The 16,880-nt window shown below is 38.0% G+C and overlaps 1 protein-coding gene across 3 annotated transcripts in view; it reads left to right on the top strand.

Annotated features, from left to right (window-relative positions):
• Positions 1 to 16,880, top strand: part of NALCN (sodium leak channel, non-selective) — a 249,670-nt gene that overhangs the window by 145,264 nt on the left and 87,526 nt on the right. For all 3 annotated transcript variants that reach the window (XM_055702433.1, XM_055702432.1, XM_055702434.1), the window contains exons 14-15: positions 238 to 375; positions 4,291 to 4,365. In XM_055702433.1, the coding sequence (XP_055558408.1) occupies positions 238 to 375; positions 4,291 to 4,365 (213 nt within the window). The remainder of the gene's footprint in view (positions 1 to 237; positions 376 to 4,290; positions 4,366 to 16,880) is intronic.

Raw genomic sequence — 16,880 nt, 5'->3', positions numbered from 1 at the left:
GAGCTTGGACTATGTTTACAAGTTCAAAGATTAAGCTATTTATTTCTCCTTTAGCTCTGGAATATTGATTCACCTGACTTCAATAACTGAATAATTGAAATACATTTGTTTACTAAGAACTAAAAAATAAACAAAATGGGTGTTCTGATCTGTTAAATCAACTTGAGGAATGTGTCAATAGAACCATAGTAATATAATTTGTGAATGTTAATATGTTTGTAATTGTTTTCCTTGCAGGCATTCATGTCAATGTTTCAGATTCTCACACAGGAAGGATGGGTGGATGTAATGGATCAGACACTGAATGCTGTAGGACATATGTGGGCACCAGTAGTTGCTATTTATTTTATACTATATCATCTTTTTGCTACTCTGGTAAGTCTTCACTTGCAAATATGCTTGTGCTTTTCTTTGTTTTGAATTATTCTCTCAGCTCTTGTATTACTTTTCTCAGCTAGTTAAAACTAATTATGACGCTCCTTTTCAGCACAGAGGGCTTTAGGATTAGTTCTTTGATGTGGTAGAATTTACCCTTCAGCCCTGCCACATAAGGTGGTAGCCTTTGTTCTGGTGCGAGGTGTTGTTCTTCGTAAGATCCAACTCACACTGCTAGACTAACAATATAATTGTTAACTGTCTTGTTCCTTCACAGTTCTAATGATTGCAAAGTTAAGCAAGTGCTTTTATTTATCATGTAGAAATTAGCTCCTCGGCTTCCATTGCATTCTCTTTGCAGCAGTAATTAAAGTGAGAAGTGTAAAGCCTAAACTCTTAACTAGAAATCATTACTTTCCTGTTACATGATGCAAAATCAATGCATGGAAAATATATGTTACAGTACATCAAGCAACAAAAGGATAAGAACCAATAACAGCAGTTCCTGCATGTATATGGAAATGGGGATTATATCTAAACCCCCATTATTTTCTGTATGCATTTTGAATGGGGATTATATCTAAACCTCCATTTTTTTCTGTATGCATTTTGAATGGGATAATTGCTTTTTTTTTTTTTTTTTTTTTTTAGAGAAAATGGTAAGGAAAACATCTTTTTGGATATCCTGTATCAGTAAGGGCCTGGTTCTGTATTTTGAATACCATCACAGAGGAAATACCACAATCAGGAGAATAACCATTTTTACTCACCCTTAATTCACTCCTACTTTTGCTTAGTTTATATTTTGCATTCATTGCGGTTTTGATGCACATATTCTTATTTTCACTTTCTTCATTCCATTTTTGTTCTTTCCTTGGTTGTCTGCTTACATAAGCTACTAACTGCATTTATACAACCTCCATCAGCTTCCATCTACTTCTTTTACTTTATAGTATGTCCTGTTCCACTTCTGAAGACTGAATAATTTGACTGTAATTGTGGGTGCAGCGGATTCCTTCGTTTGGATTAAAATCTTGACCACTTTATAAATGGCAGTAAAGTGCATTTGATGCTCTTGGATTTGCTTACCAAATGAAAGTATAAGCCAAACAAATGCATATCAGCAGATATATAGGTCATGTAATTTGCTCACAAGGGTCAGAGCAGTCCTTGGGGTCTGGAAAAGCAACTTTTCTTGCTGAAGTGGTCCTTAAAACTCCTTGGGAAGTGGGAATAAAAAGCAAAATAGATGGATTTGAAAGCAGTTAGTGTTAGAGAATCTTATTACTGTTTTTCTAATTCTTCACCAAGAACATTGCCTGAACTGGAATCCATTTTTATCTCTTAGATGAGCATTAGGCAAGCTCATAAAGTAAATGAGTGTCAGGTGGCCTCTGTGCTAAAAATTCACACCTTATTTGAGAAGTAACTTAGCTGTAAAAACAATTGCAGTATTCTGCTTTACGTTTCATGTTTTGAAAGAGTCGTCTGGGATGTCTCCATTTATTTACTCAAAGTGCTTACTTTGCCAGGAGCAAAGTCACTTTTCAGTATACCATCCTCAGTCCTTTTACAGGGAATTTACATTTAAGTACACGGTCCTGGCTTTGCTTCATAAGTGTACACATTTCTTCTCATTCATCTATGTGAATTTTGCATGGATGAAGAAAGTCTGCTAAGACAACTTCGCAGAATTACCTGGCCTTATAAAGTTGCTAGTTTTGGTCCTAAGATCTTCCTCAGACCCTGGAAGAGAAAAGCTATGTAGGACAAAGTTGTCCAAAGCTAAAAGAAGCTTGAAGAAAGAAGTTAGCGTGGAATTGGTAACAGAGCATGAAAACAGTTGGGCTGCTACTAAAACCGAAAAAAAGAGTTCTAAGAATAAACATCCATTGCTGAATAACAAGAGTGAAGTCAAATGAAGAAATTACTTTCACCAGCCAGAAGAGGGGGGAGGATTAGAATTGAGAAGTGATAATTGCAGGCATTGGGTGAAGCAGACTGTAGAGCCTTGGAAATAAATGAATAGGTTTCACATTAGAAGGCAGAGAAAAGTTGAAGCTTGAAAAACAAAACCTCTGTTGGAAGTGAGGACTGTTATTAGTTGAGGTGGCAGCGGAGGAAGTTAAACAAATAACAAGTTTGCGTTTAACTTTTCTTTTGTGCTACGTTATCTTTGGTTCTTGTTGAAAAAAAAAGTGAAAAGGGAGATAATGAAAGTCTTGATGCCTTGATACATATCAGTGCATGAAGCAGCAAGACTGTAAGGGGTGATACATTTAATGAGTACTATACTTCTTTTCAGCATGCAACTTTACGTCCTAGTATGCTCTGAGCTGCAGGTACTGGAGTATCATAGACTGTATAAAGTATCTGAAGAAGAAAAACACCATACTGTAAAATGATGACAGAATGATAGCAAAACTGTTCATCAGCAATTAGGCATCAAGGTAGTTTCTGCCAGGGATTACATATTTTATCAGAATTCTGTCTTGCTTTGCCATTCTGAAGGTCATCTTAACTTCCGCTGTTGGATCACTGAAAAACTGTATGAGGTGCTGTATAAGTGTGTGGCGTGTATAGTATGTATTTTCAAACAGCTGCAGGAAATTCTACATATTGCTAAAGCCAGTTTCCTTTGAAAAGAACATTTATTTTCCTGAACACTGATATTTTATAAATTTATGGGTGGGAGCTTTTCCTGTGTCTTGTGTCCCTTTATAGTTCATGGAAGGAAAGGGAGTCCTGCTCTGAAACAATGTCCAGACACCCAGCTCAGATGCAGTTTGAGTTCCAAACTCCTTGTCTGGTGTACTAAGCTATTTAAATTTCATCTAATATATTGGTGGGGAATAATTTTCCAGTGTGATTGAATGACAGGTAAACTTACAATTCATTTACAACAGTGGTGGACAGATATGTCTGCTCTGTTTATCACTCAGTGGTCCAAAACCACAAATATTTTAAGCCTGTAACTCTTTCAAAAAAGCTTAGATTCCTTCTGATGTCTCTAGGAAATTGGTGGTTGCCTGGAGGAGCTCAGTATGTTTGAGGGTATTTGCCTTGAACCTCAGAGACTAAAACCTTGGCAGCTGCTGACAGCTGTAAAGCTATGTATGTATAAATTTGCTGCCTTAAGATGTAAGTTGTCTGAGGATACATGCTGAATGGTGGTATCCTCACTCACCTACATACTTGCTCTCTTACTTCTGTCTCCTCAGCTATATCAATCACATTTTCAGCTTCTTGAAAGGCCTCTGGTCAGTATCTCTATGCAAGGAAAATATAATATCTGATATGCCCTTCCCCCCTCCCCCCCTTGGATTCTTCCTCCTAGAGACGTAGCTGCACAATATTTACTGTATAGAAAATGAAAGTGCATGAGTTTTTTATACTGTGGCTCCGATTGCATGCAGATAATGAGGCAGCTTACTTTTGTTTCAAAGTGGAGTTAGCTGCCTTGCACAGAGGTACTCTGAGCACTAAGCAAGTCCGTAAAGTAAGTCAGTGTTACGTGGCCTCTGTGATAAACATTCATACCATAATTAAAAAGCACCTTAAATTTATGAGCTGTTTTAGAATTCTACTTTGTGGTTCTTTTTTTATTATTATTTCTGATTAATTTAATTTTCTTTTCATGTGAAATAGATTCTAATGGGTACATTGTTAAACATACATAATGCATTTGTCATAAAACCTAGAATTAAAAATTTTGAAATTCATATAATTGTAAGGTAAGCTAAAAACAGTCTAATGCTTGCAAAATATAGTAGCAGGTGATATTAGTTTCTGCAGGTGTCGAAGGCAAGATGCCCATTTACATCAGTAGGGCCTTCATTTTTCCATGACATGTCAGAGTACTTCTTAAGAAAAGTTAAGACAAGCTTTAACAGGTAATTTGCAATTGTTTTGTAGATTCTACTTAGTTTGTTTGTTGCTGTTATTTTGGACAACTTGGAACTTGATGAAGACCTGAAGAAACTTAAACAAGTAAGAACATGTTTTTGTTGTTTGAAAGTGGTTTCAATAAAGCTTTACTGGTGTTTCTGTGATAGAAGTTGTGAAACATTTTCATCAAAATGAACAAACAGTAGATGCTGAAGAGAATAGCAGTATTTTGTTAGGACGGTTGACCATCACACTATGTGAGGTAGAAAGTAAGAGACTGTAAAAGAGATTTAGAAATTCGTTTAAAATATTGGATGAAAGTCAATTTTGATAGTCATTAACTAAAATAATTTTAAAATCACAGCTAGGTCATCTTGTTGCTTATAATCTAGTGGAAAATGTCCCTGCCCTTGACAGGGGATTGGACTAGATGAAGGGACCTTAAAGGTCCCTTCCTACCCAAACCATTCTGTCATTCTGCATGATACTTCATGAGCACAGTGTAGCACCACTGCAGGGGAGAGTCCTGGCAAGTGTCCACACACAGGAATGGTAGAGGGGACTGGGTTGAATGTGTTAGGTGAGTGCTAAGTGGTGGTGAAGTTAACTTGCTTGATTGATTCTGCAGATTTGGGAACCAAGATTACCAAGAAGCCATTCTCTCATGCTTGAAACCCAAATGACAATCATGTAGAGCAAATTTTAAGTGTCTAGAACAGAAAAGGTTTCCTGTGGGGTAAATGTGATGGTATCTCAGATTCAGTGCTGATAATGACTGTGTGCTATTATACTGAAATATTGGTTGTCTTATCTCAGAAGATAAAGCAGAAAGAGTTTTAAATTCAATATGGTATTTTGAATTTTGCACTTTAAAAAATGGTCTACAAGAAGGAGGATTGTGAGGTTAATTATTCTGTTGTAATCAAGACCATTTCTATAAAGAAATAGAACTCTATTGCTCCACATGAAAATTTTTGCCATCTATAGCTAAAAGTTGAATGTTGTTTCAAGGGAGGAATCAAATAATTCAACCTGTTAATTTTAAAGGCATTGATTGGTTGAAAATGGTGAAAATATAATGCTCTTGAAAATATTTCCATCCTCATGTTTGCATTTTTTCCCTGCCTTTAAAGGCTGTAAACCTTGAGGCCCAGGGCATTTTGAGATGATGAAATACTAAATGATTTTCAGCGAAGAAAGGAGAATATGTTTAGGCCAGAAATTGCACCTAGTTAATAATCCCTTTTGGCCTGTGTCCTTTCTAATTATGACTTAATTCCCTTTCTTGCACTTGATAAGAAAAATAACATTACTTATCTTTAAGATTACTGGGAAAGGACTAATTAGTTAATATTTGCAATGTACTCTAAAATGTAAAATGATATGTAAACACTTGATATTCATGTTGGTTCAGTAGATGTGTTTAAATATGTATAAATCAAAGCAAAAATATATGAAATGACTAGTAGATTATAAGTAACATTGTAAAATAATGTATTTAAAAGCTAGTAAACTTTTAGAATTAAATTTGCCAATGCAAATTTAGTTAAGGATATACATCATAATTCAGGCTTTAATTACATCTCTACATAATATTCTTTCCAAATCTCTGGCCTCATTTAGTGCAGAGAATAGAGAGAGTTCACTTTAATAAGCCACTAATCAATATTTTTTTCTTTTTATTGTACAGTGTGTGACCCCTGTGCATTATTTATTGCACAGCATTCAGGCTTTGCTACAAAGACAAAACTGTATATCTCCTTCCTGACTTTTTTATGGTATCCCTTGGAAGTATCTAGAACAAACATAAAACTTGTAAAAGATTAATTTAAGTGATTTACTTAGCACCACAGGCACACACAGGAATAGAATCTGTTTTTCCAATTCACCGTTCAGCTGGTTTAAGGACAGAATCATTTTTTGTATTGTTACAGCTCTGTTCATTTGCAGTGTGTTTCCCATCCTCTGCCACATGTCTCATCCTCTCCTCTGTGTCTGCCATGATAGCTCAGGTCAAGTGAGAAGGAGTTTCACCTTCTGTCTGTGCAATAACCTTGATCCTCTGCAGCAATCCTGACTAGCCCTAACACTCTACTTAACCTCCAGGTACGAGGTTTATCCTGCTTACCTTCCCATGAGGCCCCTTTCTGTGGTGTTTGTTGTATCAGTTATGTGGATATTGATCTTGGGCACAAAAAAATCTATCAGCTACAATCTTAACTTCCTTGTCTTCTATTCCTGTCTTCTCCACCCTCTCCATAAACTGTTACCCCAAAGTTAAAAAGAAACTGAAAGGATTTCTTTGATTTCTTTTCCCTTTTATGATAAAGTTTGGAGTTTCTTTTTAGAAATTCATAAAAGATTGTGAAGCATGACTTTCCTTTACAGCAGCTGTGTTAACTTTTCCCGTTATATTTTCCACGTGTTTACTAATTCTATTGGTACTACATTTCTCTCAATTTGCCTAGATAGGAAGTCAGACTAAGTAGCTTCTAATTTTCCATGCCCCATCCTGAAGCCCTTTTTTGAAGTTAGTCACATTTGCCACTTTCCTTGCTCTTAACTACTGAGTTTATTTAGGTGACAAGTTATTCACCACCACTAGTGTGTCAGCATTGCTACATCTGAGATCCTTTAGAAGTCTTGAGTGTTACCAGATACTGGAGGGTACCAAATTGACCTTGTGTCAGTTATCTTCCAAAAGCTTTTCTTCTGATACTTTTGTTGGAGATTAGTCTTTAGCACAGTTTAGGGTTTTTTTTGACCTCCTCTGTGGTCAACACTATTATTTTGCTTTCTTGCTTTGGTTTTATTTTTCTGAACACTCTTGATTAATAGTCTGTTACTCTTTTAACCACTCTGCAGATCTCACTGCTTTCTGTGTGTTCTTAAAAACTTCCTTATTAGATTTTATTTCTTTAGAAAGTCATCCCTCAAAATCTTTCATTATCTGCCCTATTATAGTAGCATAAAAAATTTGCCAGAATTTATTCTTTTTTATCTATTCTTTCATTAGCATATGGCTTTCCTTACTGAAATATATCCATTTGCTTTTAAAACCTTCTTTGCATGCCAATTGACATTGCTGGCCTTTTTGACCTTCCTGAAATTTTTCTGTAGGTGGTAGATGTATTTGGTTCTTCTAAAACAGGTATTTTAACTTACTCCATAAACACCCCCTCCAGTTTCTGTCATTTGGCTGTTCCTTTAAATTTCTTTTCAAAAGCTTTATGATTTTATATAATTTATTTTTTTAATTGAAATTCAGTATAGTAGATGGTTTTGACCTTTGCAAAAAAATTGTGAATTTAGGAGCATTTTTATCACTCTTGCAGAATAGCTTTTTGATATTTATGTCATGAACTACATCTTGCTCAGTACTAAAACATGAGGTGCTTCTTCACTTAGGTCTTTTCTGACTGTATAATTCAGCGAGGAGTCACTTATGAGTAAAACTTTTATCTCTTCTACCCTTTCCTATACATACACAAAGGTAAACAAAGACTTCCTACTAATATTACTACTTGTCTTTAGGCCTTGCATTCTAATTTGCATATTTAAATTACTTTCTAATCCTCATTTACATGTATGCAGAATATTTCTTCCAGTTAGGCATGCAGTTTCAATACAGAGGGATCCTATGCTGTTTGTATATACATTTTCCTTCCTCATTTTGTTGACTGTAGATTTTCTGTAACAGATAGCACCAGTTTTTCACTAGTGCAGGGTACTGTCCGTCTAGATAATATGTTGCCTGGTTCTGCATATTCTGATTCTGTAGCATCCTACTGCTTGTTACTTCTACCAAGTTTCTAAGACATCTTCTGTGTCAACATTGTGGGTTTTTTAATAACAGGAATTATAGTTCAATCATGTTATTTTTTAGGGTTCTACTATTAGTATAAAAGCCTGTATATGTGGTGTTCTTGTCTAGTTTTCTGTCCCCTCCTTCACATCGCTTTATTTCTTATGTTTTCCTGTTTTCTATCAGGATGTTGTAAACTTTCATAAATCCCATGCTTTCATTCTGTACAAAGAAACTCATTTTACCTTGTTGATTACTCGACTTTAGGCTTACTCTATGCTTTTAGGACCTGTTCCCTGAAATAGATTTTGCAACCAAAGGAGTTCATTAAAAATGTTACAGAGATTTAAACACCTGGATATAATTCATCCCACTTCAATACTACATTACAAAGTTGTATATGCAGACAGGGGATCAAGCCCAGCCAGCATGGGTTTGTGAAAGGCAGGTCCTGCTTGACAAACCTCATCTCCTTCTGTGACAAGGTGACCTGCCTAATGGATAAGGGAAAGGTTGTGGATACTGTCTATCCGGACTTTAGTAAAGCCTTTGACACCATCTCCCACAGCATTCTCCTGGAGAAACTGGCTGCTCATGGCTTGGATGGCTACACTCCATGCTGGGTTAAAAGCCGGCTGGCTGGTGGAGCCCAGAGAGTGGTAGTAAATGGAGTTACGTGCACTTGGGGGCCAGTCACAAGTGGTGTTCCCCAGGGCTCAGTACTGGGGCCAGTCCTGTTTGATCTTTACCAACAATCTGGAAGAGGGGATCGAGTGCACCCTCACTAAGTTTGCAGACGATACCAAGTTGGACAGCAGCGTTGATCTGCTTGAGGGCAGGAAGGCTCTGCAGAGGGACCTGGACAGGCTGGACTGATGGGCTGCGGCCAACTGTATGAGGTTCAACAAGGGTCAGTGCCGGGCCCTGCACTTGGGTCACACCAACCCCACGCAGCGCTACAGGCTTGGGGAAGAGCGGCTGGAAAGCTGCCTGGTGGGAAAGGGCCTGGGGGTGCTGGCTGACAGCCAGCTGAACATGACCCAGCAGTGTGCCCAGGTGGCCAAGAAGGCCAGCAGCATCCTGGCTTGTGTCAGAAACAGTGTGGCCAGCAGGGCCAGGGCAGTGATTGTCCCCCTGCACTCAGCTCTGGTGGGGCCGCACCTCAAATCCTGTGTTCAGGTTTGGGCCCCTCAGTGCAAGAGGGACACTGAGGTGCTGGAGCATGTCCAGAGACGGGCAATGGAGCTGGTGAAGGGTCTGGGGCACAAGTCTTGTGGGGAGCAGCTGAGGGAACTGGGATGGTTTACCCTGGAGAGAAGAGTCGTCTCAGGGGGGATGTCATATCTGTCTACGACTACATGAAAGGAGGCTGCAGGCAGGTGGGGGTGGGTCTCTTCTCCCAGATAACAAGAGACAGGACAAGAGGAAATGGCCTCAAGTTGTGCCAGGGGAGGTTTAGACTGAATATTAGGAAAAAACTTTTCACTGAATGGGTGCTGAAGCATTGGAACAGGCTGTCCAGGGAGGCGGTGGAATCACCATCCCTGGAGGTATTTAAGAAGCACGTAGATGTGGTGCTTAGTGAGATGGTTTAGTGCTGGACTTGGCAGACTTGGCTTAATGGTTGGACTTGATCTCAGAAGTCTTTTCCAACATAGATGATTCTATGATTCTGTGAATTATCCATGCAGGTTTTCTTCTGTAATCACTAAAGAGTAATAGATATTTTTGGAGGGCAGTTTTTAGAGACATACATTTTATTAGTATGGTGGCTACAAGAAAATTTGAAGGCAACTGTGATGTTATCCTGAAGCCACCCTAGCTGTGTGGATCATCTTTATTTCATCTGCAGCATAGTTTGTTGTTTACAGCAGTGACACCTGTATGACACTACTTCTCAAGTGTATATCCCAGCTTCCATTGTACCAGACAGAGTGGATCCCTTCTAAGCTTATGCAATTTAATGATATTTGTGGAATAATGACAAAAATATAGAAAACAAAAGGTAGGGATAAATGATTGTTTTTCATAATAGAAGAAAGGTGCCAGTAGAGGTCCATGATGATCTTGGCTGGGACCTTTGCTGCTCAATATTTGTAAGTTACCTAGAAAAGGGAGTGAATAGTGAAGTGAGAGTTTGCTGGTGGTGCAAAGTAACTAAAGGCATGCAAAATTAAAGCTGACTGTGAAGTTCTTGTGTTTTGTGGCTGAGATATAAAATGTCAGACGAAATGTAATGTCAATAAGTACACATAGTCAGCCAACTAGATGCGTGAGTGTAGGCTTTAAACTACCACCAGTCCAGAAAGATTTTTGTATCATTGTAAATATTCACCATCATGTCAGTTCAGTGCTTACCAAAACAGAAGGCAAACAAAAGTGAAAACATTACTGTTCTGCAATACACATCCATGATGCTTCCATGTTTTGAATACTGCATACAGGTAAAATCACACCATATTTTTAAAAATAAGATACAATGAACTTAGAAGAGGTGCAGCTTGTAGATGAGGTGACTGAGGAGGAGACTAAGACAGTGTTATATGAAATCACAAAAGGTGTGAGAATTTGAGTAAGAGAAGTCTATTTTACTTCCTCCACTGTAAGAAAATGAGAGGGCACTCTATCAAATCACATTGGTTTTTTTAAGAAAAATTAATGGAATAAAAATCCCATAAGGGCTGATAGTTTAGATGTAGCTTTCAGCCTCAGGTTGTCAAATGTAGGAAAGCACGCAGGAAATAAAATTAACTCTGTATTTGATCTGTTCTTATACCTCAGACACCCTCTCCTGGTCCTTTTAAGAGACAGGGTACTGGTGAGGTGAACCTTTGATCTAACTCAGTGCACTCATTCCTACACCCGTAATGTTCCATAATCTGCATGGACTTCAGAAGCAATTGGCAGACAGCAGAAGGATGAACCCATTGGTGGCTAAAACCATATGTGGCGCCACTTTACTGAGTTATAGTTCCACAAAGGAAACAGCAAGCATCTCAGACATCTCTGAGTATAAACAGTGACCAACTACCTTGGCTGTGAAATCTTACTTCTATAGTCCCATTTCCTGGAATTCCACTCCTAAAATATATTTAACAGTACTCAGATATAAAACACTCTTGATTTGCCTTATGCCTATGGTAACAACCCCAGCGTATCTCACAAACTCTGGAGGGTTTATCTTACATCTTATATTAGACAGGATTATTGTGAACCTATTCTACTACTGGAGAATCAAAGCTGAAGAAGTGACACCTCTGGGTTCATACATAAGTTCCCAGTTCTGTTCTAACGCTTCAGCCCCTCAAGTCAATCAGGAACATTGATCCGCTTAAAACTGTTGAGATCTCACATAAATGTAGTTCTGCTGCTTCAAAGGAATATTCCCTTAAGGAAGATCAGATTTCTGTCATATCACACATGTGGTGCCTGTGCTCAATAGCGCACACTCGCAACATGAGTACAGATGGCATTCGTTACTAAAAATATTTTCCCAATACATGCCTTACTACATAGCAACAGAAATTCTTGGAAGAATAAACAAGAGTATGCAGTAGGGACATTATTCTTCTAATTGAATGAAATTCTTACTCACCAGTGAAGGTACCTGTCAGATGTACATGCTCCTTTCCCTCCAATTCTGCTCCACACCCCAAAATATATACAAGGTGTTTTCCTCTGAATCTGTATCAAAGTAGCAAATGCAGGAGGCTGGAGAGGTATATGTATCTACTTACAGTATATATCTTTAAAAAGAAAACACAAGTCCTGCCTTTAGAATTATTTTGCCTCTGTGCTTCTAAATGATGTATGATTCCCATGTTCATTTTCTTTTTTATATGTCACATTTAGCTATTTGATGTTGAAAACAGAAAGTTTCTTAAACAAAGAAGCTTGGAGATAGCGATAGCTTCTTTGCTGGTTTTGTCCATTGAGATAGATTCTTGTTTTGACAGCAGTTAATGTCTGAACAGCTCGATTTGATGCCAGCGGTTCAGGGTTTGAAATGCTTAAAAGCTTTGCAAAGAGGCAGTTCGACAAACATTAGTGGTCTTGACAGGACTTTCACAGCAAAAGCATAAAAGGAAACCATTAGGCAATCTGTCTCATAAGGAGCAGTAGAAGAATTGCGGTAGAAGAAAGTTAATCAGGAGCTGGCTGCCATCAAAAATGGCACAACTACCACAGAATCTAGCTCCGTAATGCTCTTTTTTTGGTGGTGGTGGTGGTGGTGGTGATGGGGGCATGGGGAGTTCTGTGCTGGGATCCACTACCACCAAGTTGTCTGGAACTACAGCAGCAGGGTACAGAGCTCTTTGAAAACATTTTTTTTCTTTTTTTTAAAAAAAAGGATTCATTTTTAGGTGTTAATCCCTCTGGTCTTAAAATCTACCCTGTTTTTTCTGGGTTTATTGTCAGCAAAACAGAGCAATTAACACTTCATTTTTTTCTCACTAAGCAGTTACTTTTGCTCCTTCACTATGTACTGAGGTTAGAAAATCCTTGATTTATAATGAAACTTTTGGCCTCACACTATCTAAAGAGAGAGTATCTGACATTTTCTGAACATTGTTCAAGATAACTCTGGCACAAATATTCTAAATATGAATTTGACAGTGCTCCCCTTTCACGCAAGAATACATAAGTGAAATTTTGGTTAATGTCAGTCAAGACAAAGTGAGTTAGTCTTTAAAGAGATTGTGCCAAGTCCTACATTTTTATCGAAAGTACAGTTAATTTGGGTAAGAGATTCAAATCAGGCATTTATAATGAGTAGAAAAAAATATTATTTCAGTGTTGCAGGACTCTGATCACCATAGCATCCTGTTAATTTTAGGAGGGTCACAGATACTCAGTTGCTTGTAGAGTTGAAATTTCTATTAAACTAAAGCAGTATTCACGTGTCAAACAATTCCAACTTACATCCCCAGAGCAAACATAAAATTTCCATTCTGTGATTGCTATAGTATTCGGTTTTGTTTGTCTGTAAACTGGAAAGAAGCAGCACAATTTGTACCTTTGATCTTAATTTTATGTGCAATCAGTTGTTGATTGTGCAATTATTACTTTGGTGCAGTTAAAAAATATTTCCAGTATCTGTGCTTCTCATGTCTAACTCAGAGCAATTTGATTCACATTTTTAATGCATGTAAAAGAAATCTCCAAGAATAAAAAAAACTTTGTGTGCTTAAAAAAATACAGTTATTTTTAAGAAAGAAGTAAAAGTATCTTCTGACATACACTGGAAAAATAAATCGTGAGAATTCTGTGTGCTTATGCACTAAGCAGCATAACAAAAATTTTAGTGCTTTTATAGTTAATCCAACACTTAGAAGTTTAGAAGCAACTATCCTCAAGTTTTGTAAGAATTATATACAAGGGAAAAAGCATCTCATTCTTTTAGATAAAGGTTGGAATTTTCGAAAGTGTGGAAGGATGGGACTCATGTTACCTTGTTAGCCATGCAAAAAGTTAGACATGTAGTCTAACTAGTCGTCTGTGCTTGCCTGTAGTCATAGTTACCCTCCAGGGAATGACTCATCCCATCCAGACTCGGTATAGTCTTTTTCTGTTACAGAGGGAGTCTGTGCAACTAATTAGGCAAAATGCCTGATTTTCAATGGGTAAAGTTAAATGACATGATTCTGCAACTTTAATGAATTAGGAACCTATGTTTCATTGACATTTAATCATACGGGTGCTTACTGAGGCCCAAAATCACAGTGTGTAATGCTAGGCATCTTACTGAAGTTCCTAGGTTGGGATCCTAATTTAGGTTATGGACTTGGATGAAAATGGCAAGAAAGAAGGATAAAAGTCAACATTCAAAGCTCTTCCATCTCTTGACTCACAGCAGAGAATGAATTCCTCGTTTGTGAACTTAGGTTCATAAAATAGCAGGTCCCTGGCACTGGCACTTCAATTAGGTTTCTAAAGGTGCATGGTGTGAATCCAACAGGATCTTTGTAGAGTTTCCCACCTTCCACCTGGGTTGGCTCAGAAGGAAATACAGGACCTGGCTCACTTGAACAAAAAACGTGCTCACAGGAAAAGGCAATGTGGTCTGTGTGAAACCAGACATTCACCATTTGCTCGGGAATATGCCAGATATGTGGTTCTTGCACATTTTAATGTATCCTACTAAGTTTTTGTAGTCAAAGATACAAATAATTGCTTCCCCAGAGAATAAGGCTGTCATTGCACTGCTACTGATGTTGAGGATTATGTATTTTACATTCCCTGCAATGATATGTTAAGAGTGTTGCTGCATCAATATCTGGGGTTTTTTTTATTATTATTCTTTTAATTTCCTATGATGCTCCAGTATTCTTCTTGCCAGTATGCTTGGCACCTTCCTCCTCTCAGCCATCATCATGATGATTTGCATTTTCTCAATTACTGGTTCTTTTTCTTTCATACCCAGATGAATTAGTTCAGTCTTTTATTTACATTAGGTCATACATTTGCTGCTGCCTGTGGTCACATCTCCACGATCATTGTCAAAGGAATTTACCCATCCTTCCATTGCTGAAATTTGCAAGACAACCATCCATTTATTAAAAGCGTCTCCATAAATTCACAGTTGCAACACTGGTTTCCTTGAAAACTTGCAAAGTGTCTCTCCTTTTTAAAGTTGATTCTTGCTCTGGGAATGATCACTACTTGCTTTTGGACTAAAACATCCTTCTAACAACTGATTATCAGTGTTTCTGTGTCCAAGGCATATACTTATTGCTCAAATTTGTGATGTGAGGGAAAGCTTTCACACAAACTAGGATTCCAATATTGAAATCACACTGGCAGGGAGATAAAAATGAGAAGTAGACTGATCTTTTCCAGAACTAATTACAGAAGTCAGATCTGCAACATAATCTTCCATTAATTCTTTTGTCTGTCTCACACGTAACATTTCTATTTTCAGTGTTGGGGGTGGTTGCAGATTTTTCCTCATTTTCAGGCTTGTTGTCATTCTCTTGGGATCAGATGAAACAGCAAGGAAAGACTAAGGTTTTGCTGCTGACCTCATGAGTGTACATTCATGATGTTTGCTAATGCAGTCTGTCTGTATATTTATATCTTTCCAGTTTTTGTTTGCTTTTTTAACTGTTTTGAGATACTAAGCTGTGAAATTTGGTTCCCATACACTCTTGCTCTCCAGATATTCATCATCTCTTCATGTAAAGAAAGTCTAACAACTAAAACAGCTCACTGGTTTTCTAGCTAGTGAAAATACATGCTGTTTTTATAGCTCCTGCTAGACACTCCTGCTGCTGTCTTTTTGTATTATTGTCAGCAGAACAAATGAAGAAAGCAACCTGAATTAAGTGTCCTGCTTATTTTTATTTAACTTTTTACTGTGACCTTCTAAGAATAAATATTTCTGCATTGATCCTTACTTTTGTTTTGGTCAAGAAATATTCATAATTAAACCCCTGTGAGAGCTTTGAGGAGGTGAGGGATAACAAAGTGATTTATTCAGCAGAACTGGTCATAGAGAAAAGATCAATCAAAATCTGTCAGCCAAACTGAAGCCTATGCGCTCCAGTACCATGACTGAGGCCAAGAAGTTCTACCTGAGCCTGGTTCCAGTCAAGGAAGAAAGTCTAGGTGGTCTGGTGTGAAGCATAATTGAAATGGGATGCCTGAAACAGTAAAAAAGTAAAAGTTTTTTCTTAGTGTGGATTTGGGAATTGAGAAAATATACTTGCACACTGTAAGAGAGCTCCAAAAAGCAATTATTTTCACCTCTGTTAAAATGAAAGCACATAAACTAAGACTCTGCAAGGCTTTATTTCCCTGTGCAGAACGATGATTTTTCACAGAACATGTTCACATGGCAGCTAGACAGCGGTCTGTGAGCTGCTCGCCGCACTATCATTGTTAAAGGAAAAATTCACACAGATGTGGGTACCGCTAGGCTTGCTTTAATCACAACTCAGAGTTGGGCCACCACCTCAGTGAGTGGCAGAGAACAAAGGGATGCAGCACAGCTTATATACACTTATCAAATCATTAGCCAATGTCCCAAGTGTTTAGGGGTTTCCTTTGGTCTTGCAGTTCTGCAGATCCATCACCTGACTCTGTCCCAGCTGATTCATCTATTCGGTTCCAGTCTCTACCTCGGTTCCAAGATGCTCCTCAGATCATCATCTCCTTTCTACCTCTTTAACTCACACAATCCGTCAAGCACACTTACTCTTTGAACAAGCAATTCCCATTCACATATACCAATTTTTCTAAAAACCCCCTATGTTTCTAAGAGCACCTGCGTATACAAAGTGATCGATTGTTTCTCTATTCTCCTACTGATTAACTTGACTAAGTTTTAAACCAGCCTTGGATTAGGGCTGTACAAGGGATGAGGCCTGGTTCTGCCATGTAGCAGCTTCAGCACGTTAAAATTCTTAATTCAAAATACATTTTCTTCAACAATCATGCATGACTTATTAAAAATAAACTGCTTTCCTTTTGAGAGGGAAACAACTCTTTGGAAAGCAAGTAATTTTAAAGAGTAATGTGCTAGGAAAGAGAAAACATAGAGTTAGAGAAGAATTTTGAGATCATTAAGCCAGGACTGCCAAGTCCAGCACTAAACCATCTCACTAAGCACCACATCTACGTGCTTCTTAAATACCTCCAGGGATGGTGATTCCACCGCCTCCCTGGACAGCCTGTTCCAATGCTTCAGCACCCATTCAGTGAAAAGTTTTTTCCTAATATTCAGTCTAAACCTCCCCTGGCACAACTTGAGGCCATTTCCTCTTGTCCTGTCTCTTGTTATCTGGGAGAAGAGACCCACCCCCACCTGCCT

Source organism: Falco cherrug, chromosome 2 (assembly GCF_023634085.1).
Source record: "Falco cherrug isolate bFalChe1 chromosome 2, bFalChe1.pri, whole genome shotgun sequence".
In the NCBI taxonomy this organism is placed as follows: Eukaryota; Metazoa; Chordata; class Aves; order Falconiformes; family Falconidae; genus Falco; species Falco cherrug.
This window is presented reverse-complemented; position numbering and strand designations above follow the sequence as displayed.